Source organism: Coregonus lavaretus (genome assembly GCF_964263955.1).
Source record: "Coregonus lavaretus genome assembly, chromosome: 21".
In the NCBI taxonomy this organism is placed as follows: Eukaryota; Metazoa; Chordata; class Actinopteri; order Salmoniformes; family Salmonidae; genus Coregonus; species Coregonus lavaretus.
The window spans coordinates 14,877,685-14,902,743 of NC_140008.1; the positions used below are offsets into that span (position 1 = coordinate 14,877,685).

Genomic DNA, 25,059 nt, shown 5'->3' on the forward strand with positions numbered 1-25,059 from the left:
TTCCGTCGTAGTCTAGAAGTCTCGTCATACTGTATCCTCCATTGCCCTGTGTGTAGGCGCTCAGAGGAATGGAGGTGAGCAGGAACTGCTAGCTAGCCACTAGCTCTGGCAGGGCCAGCTACCCTGTGGTATGTTACTGTGTCAATAATCCAGCCAGACAGAGACAGGTGTCTGAGCCGTGCTATCCTCTGCTCGGCATCGCTGCGCTCTACTCTTCTACTCAATCATCCTCTTGCAGCTTCACTCTGAATGGAAAAAAAGAGAGTGATATAGTATTAAAACCCTTATAACAATAGTATTTACAGTACAACTGATACCCAGCTAAATGAATCAGACATACTGTGGCTTGCGAAAGTATTCACCCCCATTGGCATTTTTCCTATTTTGTTGCTTAACAACCTGGAATTAAAATTGATTTTTTGGGGGTTTGTATCATTTGATTTACACAACATGCCTACCACTTTGAAGATGCAAAATATTTTTTATTGTGAAACAAACAAGAAATAAGACCAAAAAAAACAGAGAACTCCTTCAATTCTGACAAGTTTCCCAGTCCCTGCCGATGAAAAACACCCCCACAGCATGATGCTGCCACCACCATGGTTCACTGTGGGGATGGTGTTCTCGAGGTGATGAGAGGTGTTGGGTTTGCGCCAGACATAGCGTTTTCCTTGATGGCCAAAAGCTAAATTTTAGTCTCATCTGACCAGAGTACTTTCTTCCATATGTTTGGGGAGTCTCCCACATGCCTTTTGGTGAACACCAAATGTGTTTGCTTATTTTTTTTTTTAAGCAATGGCTTTTTTCTGGGCACTCTTCCGTAAAGCCCAGCTCTGTGGAGTGTACGGCTTAAAGTGGTCATATGGACAGATACTCCAATCTCCGCTATGGAGCTTTGCAGCTCCTTCATGGTTATCTTTGGTCTCTTTGTTGCCTCTCTGATTAATGCCCTCCTTGCCTGCTCCGTGAGTTTTGGTGGGCGGCCCTCTCTTGACAGGTTTGTTGTGGTGCCATATTCTTTCAATTTTTTTATAATGGATTTAATGGTGCTCCGTGGGATGTTCAAAGTTTCGGATATTTTTTTATAACCCAACCCTGATCTGTACTGCTCCACAATTTTGTCCCTGACCTGTTTGGAGAGCTCCTTGGTCTTCATGGTGCCGCTTGCTTGGTGGTGCCCCTTGCTTAGTGGTGTTGCAGACTCTGGGGCCTTTCAGAACATATGTACATATACTGAGATCATGTGACAGATCATGTGACACTTAGATTGCACACAGGTGGACTTTATTAACTAATTATGTGACTTCTGAAGGTAATTGGTTGCACCAGATTTTATTTAGGGGCTTCATAGCAAAGGGGGTGAATACATATGCATGCACCACTTTTCCGTTATTTATTTAGTAGAATTCTTTGAAACCATTTATTTTTTTTTTTTTCACTTCATCAATTTAGACTATTTTGTGGTATGTCCATTACATGAAATCCAAATAAAAATCCATTGAAATTACAGGTTATAATGCAACAAAATAGGAAAAACGCCAAGGGGGATGAATACTTTTGCAAGGCACTGTATGCTGTATACTCTAGTTTCAGCATTCTCCTCTGTTGTATGTTTGCATTAAACAAGGCCAGTGGGGGAAAGGCATGACATCATTATTGTTGTGATCTTTTTTAAATTACAATGGAGTGAAGAATAAAGCAACAACCATTCCTCGCCATGGTGCTTCCTCTTTATCCGGCAGTTTTTTTTTTTATATACTTTTTTTTACAATATATTTATTGCCATTTTTTACAATTTAACAATCATCAGCAAAATATGACACAGATAATGCCCTGTTATTCCTCCCCCCCGGCTGTCTTATCTTGTGCAGTTTCTGAAATGTTAATGAAGTCACCACATGGAGAGTGTTACTCTCTAATTGTACAGGGCCTGGACATGCTGCTGCTCCACACACACACACGGCAAACTTCACTTGATTTAATTATTTACTACCCAAACGTTACCACACAAACCCATTCAGCTCCAGTTGTGGTTCAAAGATACCATGTGAATATGCAGGAAATAGACACGCTTTGATCACGACACTTGGTGACAAAAAAAATTACATTAAAGCTGTTTGAAGAGCCCAAGCTTATTTCTAGAGAGAATCTGGCATTAGTAAGTGGTATCTTTATCAGATTATTGTGTCACTCACTGCTCAGGCAGACTGGCAGGCAGATGGCTGCTGTTAGTGTGTATATTGTCGTATGGTCAAGTTTGATCAAAGCAATGTACCTACCATACATTGACCATCTGATGAATCAGAAACCAGACTCCATTTGCCAGGCGACAGACTTGCTGATATGATACACTACATGACCAAAAGTATGTGGACATCTGCTTGTCAAACATCTCATTCCAAAAACATTAATATGGAGTTGGTTCCCCCCTTTGCTGCTATAACAGCCTCCACTCTTCTGGGAAGGCTTTCCACTAGATGTTGGAACATTGCTGCGGGGACTTTCTTCCATTTAGCCCAGGAAGATGGCGCCGGAGGAGAAGGCTGCCATTTTACGGCCCTCTAACTAATTGTGCTATTATGTGTGTTTTTTCGCGTTATTTGTAATTTATTCTGTACATAATGTTTCTTTCACCATCTCTTATGACCAAAAAGAGCTTCTGGATATCAGGACAGCGATTACTCACCTCGTATTGGACGAAAAAATGTTTTTCAACGAGTCAGACACAAAGGATATTCTACAGACACCCGACAAGGCCCAAATCCCTGTCATTCGCATGAGAAAGAGACAGAGATACTGTGGATGTATGTCGGGGTGCCTTGTAAGGATCCGACGGCGAGCGAGTAATCTGTATCTTCCATGAATCCTATTAGCCAACGTACAATCATTTGAAAACAAAAGATAGACGCTACATCAGCAGGATAGAACGGCTGACTCCGGTAAGACAAGGGGTGGCGGTCTGTGTATATTTGTAAACAACAGCTGGTGCATAAAATCTAATACTAAGGAAGTCTCAAGGTTTTGCTCGCCTGAGCTAGAGTATCTCATGATAAGCTGTAGACCACACTATTTACCAAGAGAGTTTTCTATATTTTTCGTAGCTGTCTATTTACCACCACAAACCGATGCTGGCACTAAGATTGCACTCAATATAAGGCCGTAAGCAAACAGGAAAACGCTCATCCAGAGGCAGCGCTCCTAGTGGCCGGGGACTTTAATGCAGGGAAACTTAAATCTGTTCTACATAATTTCTACCAGCATGTTAAATGTGCAACCAGAGGGAAAAAAAACTCTAGACCACCTTTACTCCACACACAGACGCGTACAAAGCTCTCCCTCGCCCTCCATTAGGCAAATCCGAACATAATTATATCCTCCTGATTCCTGCTTATAAGCAAAAACTAAAGCAGGAAGCACCAGTGACTCGGTTAATAAGGAAGTGGTCAGATGACGCAGATGCTAAGCTACAGGACTGTTTTGCTAGCACAGACTGGAATATGTTCCGGGATTCTTCTGTTGGCATTGAGGAGTATGCCACATCAGTCACTGGCTTCATCAATAAGTGCATCGATGACGTCGTCACCACAGTGACCGTATGTACATACCCAACCAGAATCCATGGATTACAGGCAACATCCGCACTGAGCTAAAGGGTAGAGCTGCTGCTTTCAAGGAGTGGGACTCTAACCCGGATGCTTATAAGAAATCCTGCTATGCCCTCCGACGAACCATCAAACAGGCAAAGAGTCAATACAGGACTAAGATTGAATCGTTCTACACTGGCTCCGACGCTCGTCGGATGTGGCAGGGCTTGCAAACTATTACAGACTACAAAGGGAAGCACAGCCGCGAGCTGCCCAGTGACATGAGCCTACCAGACGAGCTAAATCACTTCAATGCTTGCTTCGAGGCAAGCAACACTGAAGCATGCATGAGAGCATCAGCTGTTCCGGATGACTATGTGATCACGCTGTGAGAAAGACTTTTAAGCAGGTCAACATTCACAAGGCTGCAGGGCTAGACGGATTACCAGGACGTGTACTCCGAGCATGCACTGACCAACTGGCAAGTGTCTTCACTGACATTTTCAACATGTCCTTGACTGAGTCTGTAATACCAACATGTTTCAAGCAGACCACCATAGTCCCTGTGCCCAAGAACACTAAGATAACCTGCCTAAATGACTACCGACCCGTAGCACTCACATCTGTAGCCATGAAGTGCTTTGAAAGGCTGGTCATGGCTCACATCAACACCATTATCCCAGAAACCCACTCCAATTTGCATACCACCCCAACAGATCCACACATGATGCAATCTCTATTGCACTCCACACTGCCCCTTCCCACCTGGACAAAAGGAACACCTATGTGAGAATGCTATTCATTGACTACAGCTCAGCGTTCAACACCATAGTGCCCTCAAAGCTCAACACTAAGCTAAGGACCGTGGGACTAAACACCTCCCTCTGCAACTGGATCCTGGACTTCTTGATGGGCCGCCCCCAGGAGGGTAGGTAACAACACATCTGCCACGGGCGGCAGGTAGCTTAGTGGGTAAGAGCATTGTGCCAGTAACCGAAAGGTCGCTGGTTCTAATCCCCGAGCCGACTAGGTGAAAAATCTGTCGATGTGCCCTTAAGCAAGGCACTTAACCCTAATTGCTCATGTAAGTCGCTCTGGATAAGAGCGTCTGCTAAATGACATAAATGTAAATGTAAAATGGTGATCCTCAACATGGGGGCCCCTCAGGGGTGCGTGCTCAGTCCCCTCCTGTACTCCCTGTTCACCCAAGGCTGCATGGCCAGACACGACTCCAACACCATCATTAACTTTGCCGACGACACAACAGTGGTAGGCCTGATCACCGACAACGATGAGACTGCCTATAGGGAGGAGGTCAGAGACCTTGCCGTGTGGTGCCAGGATAACAACCTCTCCCTCAACGTGATCAAGACAAAGGAGATGATTGTGGACTACAGGAAAAAAAAGAGGACTGAGCACGCCCCCATTTTCATCGACGGGGCTGTAGTGGAACAGGTTGAGAGCTTCAAGTTCCTTGGTGTCCACATCACCAACAAACTATCATGGTCCAAACACACCAAGACATGAAGAGGGCACGACAAAGCCTATTCCCCCTCAGGAGACTGAAAAGATTTGGCATGGGTCCTCAGATCCTCAAAACGTTCTACAGCTGCACCATCGTGAGCATCCTGACTGGTTGCATCACCGTCTGGTATGGCAACTGCTCGGCCTCCGACTGTAAGGCATTACAGAGGGTAGTGCGTACGGCCCAGTACATCACTGGGGCAAAGCTTCCTGCCATCCAAGACCTCTGTATCAGGCGGTGTCAGAGGAAGGCCCTAAAAATTGTCAAAGACTCCAGCCACCCTAGTCATAGACTGTTCTCTCTGCTACCGCACGGCAAGCGGTACCGGAGCGCCAAGTAAAGGTCCAAAATGCTTCTTAACAGTTTCTACCCCCAAGCCCTGAACAGCTAATCATGGCTACCCAGATTATTTGCATTTTTACTTATCTATTTTTTACTTAAAACTGCATTGTTGGTTAAGGCCTTGTAAGTAAGCATTTCACTGTAAGGTCTACACCTGTTGTATTCGGCGCATGTGGCAAATAAAATTTGATTTCAAGAGCATCAGTGAGGTCGGCACACTGATGTTGGGTGATTAGGCCCGCAGTCGGCGTTCCAATTTATCCAAAAGGTGTTTGATGGGGTTGAGGTCAGGGCTCTGTACAGGCCAGTCAAGTTCTTCCACGCCGATCTCAACAAACCATTTTTGTATGGACCTTGCTTTGTGCACAGGGGCGTTGTCATGCTGAAACAGGAAAGGGCCTAACCCAAACTGCTGCCACAAAGTTGGAAGCACAGAATCATCTAGAATGTAATTGTATGCTGTAGTGTTAAGATTTCCCTTCACTGGAACTAAGGGGTCTAGCCCGAACCATGAAAAACAGCCCCAGACCATTATTCCTCCTCCACCAAACGTTACGGTTGGCACTCTGCATTCGGGTAGGTAGCGTTCTCCTGGCATCTGCCAAACCCATATTTGTCCGTCGGCCTGCCAGATGGTGAGCGTGATTCATCACTCCAGAGAATGCGTTTCCACTGTTCCAGAGTCCAATGGCGACGAGCTTTACACCACTCCAGCCGACGCTTGGCATTACACATGGTGAACTTAGGCTTGTGTGTGGCTGCTCGGCCATGGAAACCCATTTCATGAAGCTCCCAATGAACAGTTATTGTGCTGACGTTGCTTCTAGAGGCAGTTTGGAACTCGTTAGTGAGTGTTGCAACCGAGGACAAACATGCGCTACGCGCTTCAGCACTCGTCGGTCCCGTTCTGCGAGCTTGTGTGGCCTACCACTTCGCGGCTGAGCCATTGTTGCTCCTAGACGTTTCCACTTCACAATAACAGCACTTACAGTTGACCAGGGCAGCTCTAACAGGGCAGAAATTTCACAAACGGACTTGTTGGAAAGGTGGTATCCTATGACGGTGCCACGTTGAAAGTCACTGAGCTCTTCAGTGCGGGCCTTTCTACTGTCAATGTTTGTCTATGGAGATTGCATGGCTTTGTGCTCGATTTTATACACCTGTCAGCAACGGGTGTGGCTGAAATAGCCAAATCTACTCATTTCAAGGGGTGTCCACATACTTTTGTGTATCTTAGCCACAGATGCCTGACTGGAAATGACTGTCAGGTGATGGCCAGGCAGACGGCTCAGCTCTGAGTCAGGGTCTATGACTGTGGTGACAGATGCCACCTCGTTTGGTCCACTCTGCTATAGATGACCCTAGCTGGCCTGGTGAGGCAGCCTGGCATGCAGGCAGGCATCACCCAGGAGGTGGGTGGTCCATATGGTTGCTGTGATCCGATGCCAAATGTTCTGGTGATAATCACCATGGAGATAGAGCTTCATCTCTCGCTATGGTTAGCATGCATTAATATGATATGAAATGCTGCTGGCTGCCTATTCAGTTTTCACACTGTCGATGCTATAGTAGTTGGCAGATTCTCACTCATCAATTCATGTATGTATTTTTAATTCCATCAACAACCATACTGTACTGTTTTCTTTATGAAACATTACACACAAAACTTTGACTACAGCACAAGTTAGCATTTTTTGCTGTATAGGAAAATTTTCAGCAACAAAAGAGTGATCAAATTAAGATCCTACATCTGTACACACCAAGCCCTGAGCAGCTTGATCGTCGCTCACATACTGTATTATAAAACCTTGTATAGTATCTGACCTAAATGATATTGCAGTTCAGCTCTTTTTTATTATGCTCTGAGGCATCATACTAAGTTAGTATCAGTATGGGAACATGAGGAATGCAAAGAGCAGCACTAATAATAGCGAAGGGAAGGCTCAATCTGCCAACATCCCAAAACTGAATCCAGGACCTCTCTCTGGTACGGGGTCCATCAAACGATGCGCGATCCGATGGTATCAAGAGAGTTAGGGGTTATCACCCCACCCCTGGGCAGAGACAACTGGCCTTAAGGCCAGGCACCACACCCTCATAGGGTCATTTTCTCCCCTTAATCATATCACAATCAACTTTTCCCAGTTGAATTTTGTATACATGATTCTTGAAAAATATAATTTGTAAATGCCTCATGAGCTTAGTTCAACAGCTGTACCCTATCAGAACCCAAATTATAAGCGTGTTTTACTACAATGTTTGTGAACAAAGTAAATGTAAACAAACATTATATAGCATCAAAACATGGTTAAAACTATAATTTTAACTCCCGAGTGGCGCAGCGTTCTAAGGCACTGCATCTCAGTGCTAGAGGTGTCACTACAGACCCCGGTTCAGGCTGTATCACAATCCGGCCGTGATTGGGAGTCCCATAGGGCGGCGTACAATTGGCCCAGCATCGTCCGGGTTTGGGCTGGGTAGGCCGTCATTGTAAATAAGAATTTGTTCTTAACTGACTTGCCTAGTTAAATAAAAGTAAAATATTAAAAAAATTATATATATATATAATGGACAGTCAGTCCTTGCGTCCATAGCACTCTATGAATTTGAGAGTGGTTAAATTTCTCCAGCCCCATCCCTTAGCTTTTTATCGAAACCGGTGCGGGGAAAACTCTTTATTATTCTTTCAACTGCTGACTGACCCTTTAATGTAGTGGGCTTTGAAATGATTGGTGTATGTTCATTTTAAAGTGATTCAAATTCATTAAAATGTTAATGACGGTAGTATGATAAACTAAAGAAAATATACATTTTCATCAAGTGTTTGCTAATATTAATGGACCAAAATACCAACAAATCTCAAAATTGATAGGTAGACTCAAAAATGTAATTTCAGCCTGTGGTGCCTGGCCTTAATATGACCAGACGTTCTAACCAGATCTGAGACTTTGTACAGATGTAGGATCTTAATTTAAGCCAGTTTGCTATAGCAGGAAAATAATCCTACAGCAACAGGAAATGTGAATTATTATGTGTATTATAATTAAGGGACATTTTTGTAGGGGTTGATACATTTTTTATAAGGGAAAATCAAGTCAAATTTCTAAGTGGAAATTACAAACGTCAGAAGCTGTTTTAAACCTAAAATACACTACAAGTTTCAAAGTTTCCTGAAAGTTATAATAATAAAATAATAATAATAATAATATGCCATTTAGCACACGCTTTTATCCAAAGCGACTTACAGTCATGTGTGCATACATTTTTACGTATGGGTGGTCCCAGGGATCGAACCCACTACCCTGGCGTTACAAGCGCCATGCTCTACCAATTGAGCTACAGAGATGTAGACTATCCTGAAACAGGGTGATCAAATTAAGATCCTACATTTGTAACTGGCAGGAGGAGATCCCGTTTCATTATTGAGCTCTGAGTGTTTTTTTAGCGCTGTGCTGGGAGCTTCCAGGAACAGCTGTGTTTGTTTACTGCTGTGTAAAGGCTTGCTACAGGGTCCCCAGTGGACCACAATGTAAAAAATATATCACTTATGTGGCCATGTGCTCATGTGCTCTCCATGCACAAATTGTCAAAGAAAGCATATTTTTCCTGTTATGAGCCAATATAGTCCACAGCTTCTTATCAATCATGGCATACTTGATACTGTCATGATCCCACTGTTCCACTTAACCAAAGGGGACTTGTTGTCTGTTATCTATATTGGACCCATCGGTTCCTGTAAATACATGGCTGTGCATGAAGAACTGATTGTGTTTTCTGCTCATCCATGCATGGTGTCCCTTCTTTTTAGCTAGAACATACAGTACCTCGTTAAGCATTCTGTATTTGTTTAGGCTGACTTCAATACCTGAACAGCAGAATTATAATAAATATATCCACGGAGAGAAAGTAATATCAGATTCCCAGACCGCCTACGCTGAGCCAATAACAGATTTAAGGCTGTGCACACATACCAGCCTTCTCAAGTAGCATCCCAGCTAGCACATTTCTTTCCTTAGAAGTTGTGTGAACGTACGTTATTGGTTTCCCATTGGTTCTGGGAACGAAGCCATTAGTTTCCTGACCAGTAAAACTGAGCGTTTTTTAAACGTTCTGAGAACGGAAGTGAAAATGTTGCCTGTTCTGTTAACGTTAATCTTTAGGTTGCAGGGAGGTTCTGATAACATTTTACTATGGTTCCCTGAAAGTTTTCCTGGGAGGTTTTATTAACGTTCTGAGAATGGAAATTATAGGTTATTTGAAGGTAATTAAATAACCTTCTGAGAACATGTTTCAGTAAGACTTTTGTTTGGGTTAACTGTGTTGAACTCCAATCACAGATAGGACACATGGAAATTAATCCTCTTAGGCATTAATCATGCAAACACATTGCTTTTTTTTATTGTGGCACGGCGTCAGTGAGATTCAAACCTATGCTCTTCTGTTCTCTATCCATGAAATTAGTCCACTGTGCCCCCAGGATGGAGCTAGCATGCAAATTTATTTTTAACTCATACAAAGCTGTACATTTTTGTCTATTTAAAGCACTCATTAAGAACATACACTTAACAAGATAGAAGATAGAGAGAGTTTTGTTGACGCTGAGAAAGGAATGTATATGTTTTTAAATAACATTCTTCGAATGTTCTTTGAACGTTACTAATGTTTTCTTGTGGTTTTTATGGAAAGTTTTCTTAATTTTCTGAGAACATGACTTTAAATAGAATCATGAGGAAACCTGTAGAAAACATTATGCTGATGTTCGTTGGTCCTCTGTAGCTCAATTGGTAGAGCATGGCGCTTGTAACGCCAGGGTAGTGGGTTCGATCCCCGGGACCACCCATATGTAAAAATCTATGCACACATGACTGTAAGTCGCTTTGGATAAAAGCGTCTGCTAAATGGCATATTATTTATTTTATATTATTACTGAAATTCCCACAGAAGAACGTTGTTTCTTAACGCTCTCTGAACGTTCTGAGATCATGACTTTAAATAGAACCATGAGGAAACCTATAGAAAACGTTATGTACTGAAATTCCCACCTAAGAAACATGGTTCTCAGAACGTTATGTGCTAGCTGGGTATCCTGCACCATTTCCAGAACATTGTGGTAAGGTTGTATGCAAAATAACCATACGACCACTATAATAATAATAATAATATGCCATTTAGCAGACGCTTTTATCCAAAGCGACTTACAGTCATGCGTGCATACATTTTTTACTATGCTCTCACCAAGCTCTAAGAAGCATATGGTTCTCAGAACATTATGTGCTAGCTGGGATTATGGTAAACAGTGTTCCCACACAATAACTTGACATGCTGCAATTCCTCCCCACAAAGAAATAGATGCAGAGAAATGATCTGTTACTTTTGCTGAAGTATTGTTGATAGATTGACCTTTGACCCCTATCTATGTTGGTTTACATCCGACCAACAAACAGATGTTCCTCTAAGTATGAATCTAATTCTCAGCCATTACCCATCAACCTCCCTGTCCCTGAGGTTACGGCTCCGTCGCTCGCAACATCACTCAAGGCCATCTGACGATGACGCATTGTTTGTGTATTTATTTGGGCAACAAACTTTGGATCCTATTCAGTCACAACCGGTTACAGAATATTCAGTGTAAGACAATAACAATGTTATTTTCATCTCATCCCAGAAAAACAGCTTGTGATTGAACAGAGCCTTTAGCCTTGGTCTTTGAGATGGTATCATCTCAATGTTTGTATCATTTGTAAGAAAATATTATTTGTTATTGTGGCGTGGCGAGGTGACCGAAGGACTGCCCGGCTGGACCGACTCTGAGTGCGACCACCTGGCACATGAACTCAGCGACGTCCTCATCTACCTGGTTGAGCTGGCTGAGAAATGTCACATCGATTTACCCCAAGCTGTGCTGCGCAAAATGTCCCTAAATAGGCTGAAGTACCTGCCAGCAAGGTGCGTGGCTCCGCTAAGAAGTACACTTAATACAAGGACTGAGCAAGTGCATGCTGTCATGCCCAAGATGTATGACTTTCAACCTGGGGTGTATTCATTACGGAAAACGTTTAGCATTTAAGAAGCGAACGAAACGGGGAGGGACCTACCTGAATTTGTCCAATAGGAACGCTCAAATTGGCATAATGAATACATCCCTGCATTTACAAAGTACACAAGAACTGAAAATTACTGTTCAACTTCAGTTGATGGCAATGGAGAGTATTTATACAACATTTGATTTAGGGCACTACTGTAGTCAATAGTTGGTCAAACTGCCCTTAGCTGCTTTTAGTTTTATAAAGTGCGTTTTAAATCAATGTTTTAATTTAACTATATGGATATTCATCATCTTTGGACTTGCCTCTGATGGTTTGTCATTTTAACTGTTCCCCAAAGTCAAATGTATAGGCACTTGTAAGAAGTCCATTTTTATTTTTCATAGCATGAGTAACTACCTTTAACTCTCTTAAATTCAATTTGTAAGTCGCTCTGGATAAGAGCGTCTGCTAAATTATGTAAATGTAAATGTAAAATGTAAATGCTATTCATAACTTGTACATATTATGAAAATGTCATACAAATGAATGTTTACTGAAAGCACTCGCTTTGAACTTCCTAAGCCAAACTCAGTCTACTCTAAACAATAAAATGTTTTGTCAAATATTACATCCCTATTTTCAGAACAAGATCATAGCTAACACAAGTCCATCCATAACAACCTTATGGAGTCATAATGCCAAGTCCTCACTACTAATCATCTATTACAACAGCATGTATTACCATCAGGTAGCCTATGGATGCTACCCTCCTATAGGCCTACGTTGTCTTTTATCCACAATGTGAATCCTGACCCAATCCTGATCCATTTTCAAAGACCCCATGTTCTGTGTGAAGCTGGCCATGTTTCCAGTAGGAGTCAAGTATCCCTGACTGAGACTGATGAGGCCTCTCAGACTGAACTGACTGCTCTCTCTAACGAGGTGCCTCTGTGGACATGTCTGGTGGTACAGGTGTAGAATCTTAAAAATAATTTGACCAGTATTGTCACAGCAAAATATTCATGCAGCAACAGGATTTGAACATTTAGTCAATAATATTGCTTGATCGGTGATTAGGCTATTAGCTGGCCAAAATTAGGCTACATGCAATACTGTTAATATAACCATGTGTTACCGCGGGTTTTCAGGGAATTTATGTAAATCATTAAGCTAATCTTATTCTCAGCCAATAAGAGTGATCAAATTAAGATCCTACATATGTAGTTGGCATGTATTCACATCTAGGACAAACCCTTATCTATCATGTTTAGTTCTAGTAGCTAGGCATGTCATCATCAACAGATGTCTCTATGTATGGACATGTGCGCGTATTGGTCTGCGTGTGTGTGTGTGTGTGTGTGTGTGTGTGTGTGTGTGTGTGTGTGTGTGTAAGGTTAGAACAGGTGAGCGCATGAGCGTGTGGGGAGGCTCAGTGGTTTCGATTCCCATCATCCTACGAAGCGTATGGGGTAAATCAAATCAAATCAAAGTTTATTGGTCGGGTACATAGTTTAGCATATGTTGTAGAGGGTGCAGCATCATGCTTATATTACTAGCTTCTAACAATGCAGTAAAATGTAAGCAGTACACAATAATAAAAATATTTTAAAAATCTAGAAATGTCGGAACTAATCCAATTAACAACCAAATAGCACTGTAACGTAATTAATTCTGCTGACACAAAACGATCCCTCCTTGTCTAGCGTATTTAGTTTTGTCAACATATGGAAAGTTTACCGGCAAATTAGCTGTTTCCATCAGGCGTGTTGTGAAATGTTTTTATCTGACATGTATTTTACTGGCATAAAAAGGTTGGATGGAAACCTGGTTACAGACATGAAGTCTGTTAACAATTCAAAATTATATATTCTCCTGTCCTAGAGCCTAGGCTATTTTCCTATCCAGTCCAAATCCCACTTAAACCCAAAATCCTGACTCCTGTCTCACATGAAAATTCCTAACTTTTTCTGTAATCCATAGGTTGCATTTTCAAAGCACGTCTCTATGCATGTCAAGATACCTCTATAACATTTCCCCGCTTCTCTTTATGGTCTCGTACTTGCTGCCCATATGAGATCTTCAGTAGAGAATGTGTGATCAACAAATGGTAGAGGCTGTGCTGGAGATGCCAAATCTCTTCTTAGGGAGAAATATTGTGCTGATGGTTTGCTATGGTAACTTTCACTTAGCAACATTGTAACATTCAAGGAGACAGAGAGCAAGACAACTTGAGGTGATGAACCCTGAGAGAGAATGTGATAGGCTCCCTTGTGCTTTCTGCTGTATAGAATTACATCATGAGCACTTTCAATTTCCTGCATTTATGCCTTCCAGCCAAATGACGCAGAAACATTTGGGATTTGAAAGTGTTACTTTCCTGACCCTGACAACTCTTTACAACTCCATACAGTATAATGGACATCCGCTGTGTGACGGGGTGACTCACCAGACAGTGGGTGTGTGGTAGGGGAGGAGCGTGGGGCTCTGACCCTCTCCTCTGAGGCTGTGTCTGGGGTGGTGGTGGCTGTGGGCCATGGGGTGACCCTGGGCCTGGTTCTGGGTCTCACTTTCCTCTCCTGGGACCGGCCGGTGCCACTGGCTCCTAGCCTTCTTCAGCCAGTGCCCTCCCAGGCCCCACTTCTCCAGGTAAACCCGACACAGCTCATAGTTCATGGCAGAGTAGTAGAGGAAGTCCAGGGCTAGCAGCACCATGACGAAGAAGCCATAGATCCACACTCCTACCAGGGCTGTGTAGTTACTGTAGAGAATAGATAGGAGAAGAGAGAGACGGAGTGAGAATGGCATGAAAAATAATTCAATATTTATTTATTTTGCATTTCAAGCATATTTTTTAGTAAATTGATATTACGGTAAAGGAAGTGCTTTACTGAGATTTAAAGGGGACTCTCATAGCCTATCCATTTTAATAACTCCATTACTCTTCAATATTTTGTCCCAGTATTCAACACCAACATATTTATTAATGTATTTCACACGCCATAAGGATTTATGTGGTGCATCGCACATTAAACCATTCACGGGATTCACTCTCCAATCCATAAATCGCTGCGAGGTAAAATGTGTGCAAATAGTTTCCAATTACACTCTACCTCCACGAACAGCGTGAGACTTGTAATAAATGTCTCGAGGATGTGTTAGTTAGATGCTGATTTTATGGAGCAGAGCTGTGCATTAGTAAAGGGACTACCCAGGAAGATACTACCCATTCCTATTAGAATGCAAAACTCCAAAGTCGGCTTAAAATGATCATTCTGACCCCAAAAAACTGAGATGAGACAAAGAAGATATTACGGCCAAAGTGAGTTTTATCATGGAGGGAACACCAAAGCTTGATGATTAGTTGATTATTATCAGCTGTGTAGTGCTAGGGCAAAAACCAAAAAGTGCACCCCTTGGGGTCCCGAGGACCAAGTTTGGGAAACCCTGGCCTAATGCATAACATGTTGACCAAATAGCTCCTTGGATGGTGTTGTAGATATTTCATAACACCAGTAAAAATAACCCACCATGGTCACTAGCTTTGGAACTGCACTCAAACAAACCCAAATAAAACCCCTGTACCTTGTCTCACTTCCCTCGCTGTGCCTGTGTGACATATAGCTGACTGTTTGCATAGCTTAGCTGTCTATGGTGATCTGTAAATCTGTCTGTTTAAGGGCAGCGGGCCTTCCAGGAGTGTATTTAAGTGAACCTAGAGTAAGCAAAGGGGACTGTTTGGACAGCTGTCTGTGTGGAGAGATTGATGAGAGCAGACTCACCACACAGCAACAACAAATGTTAGACAACGTTAAACAAGGCAAATGTCCTAACGCATACACATAAAGTCATCACCTGCTAATACCAGTACATGGTCCAATCATAAGCCACAGTAATATAATACCTCATGCTCCTAACACTTGCCAGAACACTCAGAGTCTCAGACCCAGAGCTATGGCCAGTTTAACCTGGGGCCAGTGGTAAATATCACCACTTCAGCTGTGCAGTCCAGAGCGGAGGAGGATGAAATGGCCTCCCATTATGTTATCAGCTACTAGATGAAATATCCTGACCTGCCAGAGGGTCTGTGTAACTGGCCTTAGAGAGTACCCGCTGAGAGGGTATTAGAGGAGAGGGTAGAGAGAGAGAGAAAGAGAGCGAGAGCGAGAGAGAGAGAGAGCGAGAGAGCCCTCTGTGTTCTGTTTGTTAGGGAGTCCTCTTACTGAGCTCCTTCACACTCTGGGAGGTCATTCCTCCCTGTCTCTTCTCTTACTGATATCTACCCATTTTCTGCAGACAGAGCTGTTGGCTACATAGAGAAAGATTTGTATTTAAGTCTGTCATAGTACTGTGTAGTATAGTGTAGTCCAGTGTAGTGCAGTGTAGTAGTGTAGTGCAGTGCAGTGTAGTGTAGTCAAATCAAATTTCATTTGTCACATGCGCCAAATACAACAGGTGTAGACTTTACCGTGAAATGCTTGCTTACGCTCCCTTCCCAACGATGCAGAGTTAAAAATAATTATAAAAAGAAAAATAGTAACACAAGAGGAATAAAATACACAATAATGAAGCTATATACAGGAAGTACCAGTAACAGATCAATGTGCAGGGGTACGAGGTATTTGAGGTGGATATGTACATGAAGGCAGGGTAAAGTAACTAGGCATCAGGATAGATTATAATAAGAGTAAAATAAAGAATAGAGTAGCCGTAGCAGCCTATGATTATTGTAAAAGTGTATGTGTTTGTGTGTGTGTGTGTGAGTGAGTGTGTATACAGTGTGTGTACTGTATATAGTTTTGTGAGTGTGTATAGAGTCAATGTAAGATAGAGTCAGAGCAGATAGTCCGGCTAACCATTTAATTAATTATTTAGCATTCTTATGGCTATTTAGCAGTCTTATGGCTTGGGGGTAGAAGCTGTCTCGGAGCCTGTTGGTCCGAGAGCCGATGCTCCGGTACCGATTGCAGGACAGTAGCAGAGTGAACAGTCTATGGCTTGGGTGGCTGGAGTCTGGCAATTTTTCGGGCCTTCCTCTGACACCGCCTGATATAGAGGTCCTGGATGGCAGGGAGCTTGGCCACAGTGATGTACTGGGCTGTCCGCACCACCCTCTGTAGTGCTTGCGGTGGAGGGTGGTGCATTTGCCATAACAAGAGGTGATGCAGCCAGTCAAGATGCTCTCGATGGTGCAGCTGTATAACTTTTTTGTCTTGCCCTCTTCACGACTGTGCAGGTGTGTTTGGACCATGTTAAGTTCTTAGTGATGTGGACGTCAAGGAACATGAAGCCCTCGACCTGCTCCACTACAGCCCTGTCGATGTGGATGGAGGTGTGCTCTCTGCTCTTTCTATAGAATATTATACTATAGTGTAGTACAGTATAGTATGATACAGTACACTAAAGCACTTTATTAAACTTTGCTTAGAGATGGCATCCGCAGGCAGCTCACCCACTCACTCAGTAACAACGCCTCAGCTCTTCACTGCTGTGGTTCTGATTCTCTCTGTAGGTGTAGATCAATGTCAATGTGCCCTTTGAGCACCAGTCAAATGGTGTCAATGAGTGGGATATTGTCAAGGGAGCTAGCAGCTTATCAATCACTAACATTTAAAGGCCAGGGCTTTTTTCTCTGCGGAAATGTGAGTGAGAAGCTAATGGCTGTTTCCTTGTGGATACATTTTTATATGTTCTTAAGGTATCCACTCAACCTAATTTAAGTAGCCTACCATTTTATAATAACAGTAAACGGTATAATAGAATCACAATAATTAGCCTACTAACAGATAAGGAACAGTACTACTCCATATATTCACTGCCAAAACCTGAATAGGACTCACTTGTGTTTGAAGCCATCTGTGGTGGTGGTGAGGTTGACCTGCATGACTGTCTGGAACTCAGTCTCCTTGCAGCAGTACTTGAAGGCTGTGTTGTTGTGGTGACAGCAGAACATGTAGGTCTTGTTGTCAGAGAGACGAGGGCAGTGGAAACCAAAGTGGTAGCGCCCCTTGTGGTCGGAGTACGGTTCACACACTCTGAAATTAGCTGATAGAGCTGTGGAAGAGAGAGAGAGAGAGAGAGAGAGAGAGAGAGAGAGAGAGAGAGAGAGAGAGAGAGAGAGAGAGAGAGAGAGAGAGAGAGAGAGAGAGAGAGAGAGCAGATAAGGGGGGAGAGAGAGAGAGAGAGAGAGAGAGAGAGAGAGAGACTGTAGTACTGTAGATCTTCCCACTTACACTTTGTGAGGTAAAATATTAGTCAGAATTGTTTTACAAATCTGATAAATGGATTATAATGATTGGGAACATCATGATTGAGCTTGTTGTGATTTCTGTTATGTTGCAAATGATGGAAAACCAAGCAGAAATCAACAGACATTTACTAATCTCTGTGGAAGGATTAGAAATGTGAAGGACAACCAGAGAGGCGTTTCTCTGTGATGGGAGTCATGGAAACATAATTTGGCAGCCTGGACTCATGTAGATGATCACCAATTACCAATCCGTCATTACAACAGACCAGAGATAATGATCAAGATTGTCTCATATGTCATTGTGGACCAAGACAAAACCACTTGTTAGACAGACACCGTCACAACCAATCAGGATAGGCAATTTGGCATCCTTTCACATTTTATTACTGTTAATAACACAACATAATATAATAACAGGTAAAAGCGTCTGTTTGTATGATATGTTGGATTAAGGAATAAAGACAGACACCAATGTTCAGTTCAATAGCCTTGTTAAGCCTTGTACAAATCCCTACGCGTGGAGTCTGGGGAACAGTCCAACTAGTCGATTACCTATCAACTAGACTCCGTAACATCATCCTTTTCAATAGAAAGTGCAAACATAACGGCATAACATTGCGTTCTTAACAGTCAAGTCATAACAATTGAAAAGCATGACATTTTCTTTTTACTTCAGCTGTCATCTTCCTTTTTAATTTTTTTTTATTTTTTTTATTTTTTTTTATTTTTATTAACAGACAACAAGTTAAGTCTCTTGCTTACAGAGTAAGCCTGTCCGGTGGCTTGCACAGCCGACCCACCCGTGAGTAAGTATTGGCTCTGACAGGGGTAGGATTAGGGCCACGAGCTGGAGAGTTTGGTGGGGTAGAAGCTTCACCTTCAGTTGGCTCATGTCTCAGTTCTGCACCCCTTACCCTTAGGCCTGGACTGTGATCCAGCTCATCTAAGTGAGTGTATGGCCTGTTCTGGTTTGTCTGCTCTGCTACGCGCAGATCCACCCGATTGCGACGATAGAGGGAGCCACCAACATCCACCAGGTAAGAACGTGGTGCAACTCTCTGTAGGCATGTGCCCAGCCTCCAAAGTCCTGTGTGGTCTCCCGGCAGCGGTTTCATCCTTATAGTTTCACCCACCTCCAGCTCTGGTAGGTCTCGAGCAGTCCGGTCGTAGAAGCACTTAGCGAGCTGCTTTCTGTGACGCAGTTTGTCCGTGACGCCAACCATGACGCAGGGCTCAAGTAGCTTGTTAGCTACGGGGATAGTAGTCTTCAGACGTCTGGACAGAAGGCGTTGTGCTGGGCTGCTGTCCATGTTTTCGGTGGGTGTGTTCCTCCACTGTAAGATCGCTTTCCATGGGTCGTTGCTGTCGCGCAAGGCCCTGCTTAACAGGTTTTTTGCAATCTTGACAGCTGATTCTGCCTTGCCATTTGCTTTTGGGTGTCTTGGAGAGGAGGTCACGTGGTCAAACTCCCATTCTGAGGCGAAACGCTTGAACTGTGCAGTGAATTGTGGGCCATTGTCCGTGATTACCTTGTCAGGCTGACCTTGCCTTGCAAACTGCGCCTTGCAGCGCTTTATGACCGTCTCTGCGGACAAGTCAGGGAGCAGTTCAATTTCCCAAAAGTCAGAGTAATGATCAACGAGGAGAAGATAGTCCTTTTGTCTGTGGCTGAATAAGTCCATGCTGATGATTTGCCAGGCCCTTGTGGGCAGTTCGTGTGACATCATGGTTTCCTTTTGCTGTTCATGAGCGTACTCGTTGCATGTGGTACAGTTGCTGACAAAGTCTTTAATTTCTGCTTGCATGTTTGGCCAGTATAATGTTTCACGAGCCTGACGGTAGCATGCGTCACCTCCGACGTGACTGGAGTGTATGCGGGTAAGCATCTCTGGACGTAGTGATTTGGGAATAATGACCTTCTGACCTCTGAACAAGACGCCATTTTGCACACTGATCTCATCTCGAAAGGTCCAGTATTCTCTCACTGTGAAAGGTGTCTCCTCTTTCAGATATGGCCAACCTGCTAGAGCCATGGACTTCAGTGACTGTAGGTGTTCGTCCTTGTCAGTATGTTGCCTGATCTGGGCTAGGCGGTGATCTGTCACGTTTAAGTAGTCTGCCTGATTGATCTGTTGAACATCTTGTTGTTCCTGCTGTAGCGAACAGATGGCCTGCCGCTGATAGGCAGTGCCTCTACCTGTACATTGTGCTGTTGCCCTGCTCAGTGTGTCGCTGATGTACATCTCAGGTCCTGGCTTGTAAATGACCTTCAGGCTGTAGTTTTGCAGAGTCAGGAGCATACTTTGAAGCCTCTTGGGCGCGTTGAGGAGAGGTTTACTGAATATGGCAATGAGTGGTTTGTGGTCAGTTTCAGCGGTGACCAGCTCTCGACCATATAAGTAGTGATGGAATCGCTGGCAGGAGAAGACGATGCTGAGGCACTCTTTCTCAATTTGTGCATAGTTTTGTTCGGTGGGGGTGAGCGCTCTCGAGGCAAACGCAACGGGCTGGCCTTCCTGCATAAGGCAGCATCCAAGTCCCCTTTGGCTAGAGTCGCTCTGGATTGTGACAGGCTTCGTGACGTCGTAGTAGCGCAACACTGGCATGGATGAAGCCAGAGATTTCATCTCCTGCACTGCGGCCTCGTGCTTGGGTAGCCAGTGCCATGGTGTGTCTTTGTCCAGCAACCGGCGCAGAGGCTCACAGACTGCTGATAGGTGTGGCATGAACTTTGCAAGATAGTTTGCAAAGCCGATGAGACGCTGTACTCCTTTTGCATCAGACGGGTTTGGCATGTCGAGGATCGCTTGGACCTTGTCTGGGTCCGGCTTCAGGCCTTTTGCCGAGAGAATGTGGCCATGGAAGTGGACGTCTTTCACCTTGAACTGCAGCTTCTTCAGGCCAAGACGAAGCTTAACTGATCGGCAGCGCTCCATCAGTGCCAGGAGCTTCACATCGTGGTCGCGTTCTGCTTCTTCGTCTGTTTCACCACAGCCTACGATCAGGATATCATCGGCGATGGGTTCAATGCCCTTGAGCCCAGCCAGTAACTCGTGCTGCTTGCGTTGGTATACCTCAGGCGCCACTGAGACACCAAACGGGAGCTTGAGCCAGCGTTTCCGACCCCAGGGGGTCCAGAAGGTAGTCATGAAGCTGCTTTCTTCGTCCAGCTTGCATTGAAGGAATGCATCTCGGGCATCCACCAAGGTGAAAATCCTGGCCTTGGGAAGCTTATAGAGGACATCCTCTAGTGTCGGCATGATGTAGTGGGATCGTTTCAGTGCTTGGTTCAGATGCTTTGGGTCGATGCAGACCCTCAGCTTCTCTGGTTTTTTCACTATGACCATATTGCTGATCCAGTCAGTTGGTTCAGTCACAGCTGGGCCTTCACAGCCACTTTCATTGCAATGGGCACATTGCGAGGAGCACACTGGACTGGAGTAATGCTCTCATCCACTTCAAAGTGTACCTCCCCAGGCACTGATTCAACGGGCATGTTGAATACATCGTCATATCTGCTGAGTAGTTGTTCTTTGGACAGGGGTCCATGCTGGACATGATCCACAATGTGCAGGTCATTTGGTACAGTGAACTGCATCAGTCCCAGGCGTTCGCATGTAGAGCCTGAGAGGAGAGGATTTTGACTGGTTTTCACAATCTCGAACTCCAGCTTGTGTTTGCGTCCCCGAATAACACATTCGGTCTCAAAGGTGCCCATAGAGCTCATTAGTTCTCCTGAGTACAGCTTTAGTCTAGTATCGCTGGGAAATAGATGTGTGTCAGGTGCCAGATTGATTTTGTCTTTGTAGCTCATTACGTTGCATGTAGCACCCGAATCCAGTTGACATTGTTGTTGCTTGTTGTGTAATCGTAGTGTCACAAACCATTTCTTCCCTCTTGAGTGTACAGCCCCAATGGATTCATGCATGTAAATGTCACTTTCACTGTTCAGCTCTGAACATTGAGTAACATCATCAACACAGTGAATCTTGCCCTCACTCACCCTTCTTTTGCTTTTGAGACACACTTTTGCAAAGTGATTATTAGTTCCACAAGCTCTGCATGGTTTTCCATAGGCCGGGCAGTGCTCTTTGCCACGTGTGTGTGTATTCCCACAGTATTTACATGCTACGGGGCTCTCTGTGTTCACCGTTCGTGGTGAATTACTCTGCCTCGATTGGTTTTGTCTGAATGTCTGCCTAGCAACAGCGTGAACAGTATCAACGTCGGAGCGTGGGGTTTCCGTTTCCATTGCTCTCATTCTCATGTCAGTGACTTCAGCAGTGCGGCACATTTCGATGGCAGTTACTAATGTTAAGCCTCTCTCTCTCAGTAGACGCCGGCGCGTATTCTAATTTGCAATTCCCAGTACTATTTTGTCACGAATCAGTTCATCTTTCAATCCCCCGTATTCACAAGTGGCGGATTTCTCTCTCAAACGGGTTACAAAGTTGTGTACTGACTCACCCTCTTCCTGTTTGCAGCTTCCGAAAACGAACCGCTCGTAAATTACGTTTCTGGTGGGTTTGAAGTAATTCTCCAATGCATCCAATATAGCCTTTGCATCACACTGTTGTCGTGCCGTGAGGGTGAGATTGTGCCGGTAGATATGCCTGCATTCGCTGCCCATTAAACTCCTCAGAGTTGCCGCTTGTACCTCGTTGGGTTTCTCATTTAGACCGGTCGCCAGCGCATAGTCCTCGAATTCATCCCTGAAGTTGTCCCAATTAGTATTCCAGTCCCCTGTGAGAACCATGTGATTTGGTGGCAGAATGTTCGCTGCCATAGCAATGGAATAGGAGATTTCTTTGTCTTCAGTCATGGAGGTAGGTAGCGATGCTAGCTAGCCAGCTAACACGAGTTGATCAGTGTTGTGAGTAGGAAACGGCTTGTGTTCGCATATGGAACGTAACTGCGCCTATACTGTACTTAGCTACAAAAATAACAAACGTGTGTTTTCCGAGCCACTTCTGATACCATGTTTCTGTATGATATGTTGGATTAAGGAATAAAGACAGACACCAATGTTCAGTTCAATAGCCTTGTTAAGCCTTGTACAAATCCCTACGCGTGGAGTCTGGGGAACAGTCCAACTAGTCGATTACCTATCAACTAGACTCCGTAACAGCGTCCTCCATAGCATAGCTGGGGATAGCCCTTCTAGCATTAGGGAATGAGTGCTGCCTGCAGTAGCAATGACAGAGGATGAGAACTGTAACAAGGTCATGTCTTTTTATCTTCCTCTTAATGATGGGGGGGGGGGGGTGTTATATATTTGTGCTGCTGATGGTAAAGGTATTTTCTAATTCTATGCAGGCCAGGCAGGGACAGATTGGTCATTTGAAAGGGGAGAACACTCAGGTCTAATGAGCTTAGTACAGTGCTTCACTCAAGGTCGGCTGACTGACTGGCTGGCTGGCTGATTGGCTGAATAGTTACAATTGACTTCCCTCAGACTCTCTCTAATTTTTAGACTTTTGCGTCCGTGCTGAACAGGGAAGTAGAATGAGGAGTGAGGAAGCCGTAATGAAGCCTTACACCAGAGGTTTCAAGTCAGAGATTGATTCGAGAGCCGGAAATTGGCTTTATTCTATCTTGTACCTTTTCTAGGAAACAAGAGAAATTTGATTGTATTTGATGAGAATAGCAAAACTTCACCTTGAGGTTTAATAGTACGCAGACTCTCACAAAAGTGTGTGCACTCAAACACACTCACAACAGTACATTGTCTTCTATCTCATTACATTACCCTTTATCTGTGAAATATCCTCTCACAAATAGACATATGCCACTCAAGGTTCTGAAATACCAATTTTGTCAGCACTCAAATCAGGAATTCATATACTGTACTGAACTGATACCAAAAGAGGAGCTGGAAAATGTCACAGAAAAATATAGATGTCATTTGTGTATATTTTCAGGGACAATTTCTCAAACCTGTACAGACCAGACCTGTAACTGTAGTTACTGCAAGGTAAAGGTAAATGTGAAGATGATATATATATCAAACCAGTGACTTCTAAAAGGTCACATATCAATCCCAAACGGACATTTGAAAGACAGCTTTATTTATTCCAAAATCATCCCATCTAACTCCGCCTCTGATATTCTGATCCTATAACTTATCTCATAATTGACAGGATATAAAGGAGGGGTCAGCGGTAATAGCAGGGTGAATTGGCAATAAGGAAGCAGAGCTGCTCGGACCATAAAGTCCTCTAATGATGCAAGACTTAAAGAGTTAGGGAGAGGAGAGGAAGACCAGGGGAAGGCAATCTCAGTCTTATTAGAGGGAAAACCGCTGGATCTGGTCAGGGAATGGTCGTAAACGTTGCCATGTTGTTAATTACATTAACACCTTTCCAATTTTAGCATACTACAGTAAACAGTTTGGCTTTTTTGTTACGTTTACAACCTCAACCTGTGAGCTGAAAAACAAACAAAAAAAGATAAAGTTTGTAGGTTACCGACAGAGTTTCACAAATGCAGATTAGTTACAGTAATCAACATTGATGTTTTACCATGCAGAATACTGTTCCTGAGACAGTCATACACCAGTCTCGCTTGCCAGACTTACAGGCAACTATGGGAAGAGACTATACACTTAAACACACACACTGTGACGGAGCTGGCCAAACCCCGTGCACATCAAGAGGTTAAAATAATAACTGGACTGATAAAAATGGTCAGAATTCAATCAATATTTATTAGGCTATAAAAAAATGGTTTTAAAGAGGTTAAAACCCAGAGAAACAAAAACCTTTCCTGCAGAGAATATAGCATGTCTACCTCTTCCAAGCATTTTTACCCACTGTTCAAACAGACCACCTTTCAAGACACAAACCAACACACCTGAAAACACTGAAATTGACAAGACAAACTACTGAAATGTTGAGGATGAAGTTTATGTTTAATGTACATATATGGAATGGGCCCAATTAACACACAAGTAACAAAATCACATTTAAAAAAAGGTAAAAGTGAAGATACATTGAATGCAATAAAATGCCATCTTCACACACACACACACACACACACACACACACACACACACACACACACACACACACACACACACACACACACACACACACACACACACACACACACACACACACACACACACACACACACACACACACACACACACACACACACACACACACACACACACACACACACACACACACACACACACACACACACACACACACACACACACACACACACACACACCATAACAAAGAAGTGTATAAAACCGCACTGACCTGCGGTGGACAGCAGGAGGAAGATGATGGTCAGGACATTGAAGGACTGCCGGCTGGTGACAGTCAT

At 43.7% G+C, this 25,059-nt stretch overlaps 1 protein-coding gene across 1 annotated transcript; it reads right to left on the bottom strand.

The window, feature by feature from the left end:
- Positions 1-201: 201 nt before the first annotated feature.
- Positions 202-25,059, bottom strand: LOC311149242 (protein shisa-like-1a; the record flags this gene model as incomplete). Its single annotated transcript, XM_084186329.1, has 4 exons — positions 202-245; positions 13,924-14,235; positions 17,315-17,528; positions 24,993-25,059. Coding segments are annotated over 4 exons (594 nt in total). The 3' UTR covers positions 202-244.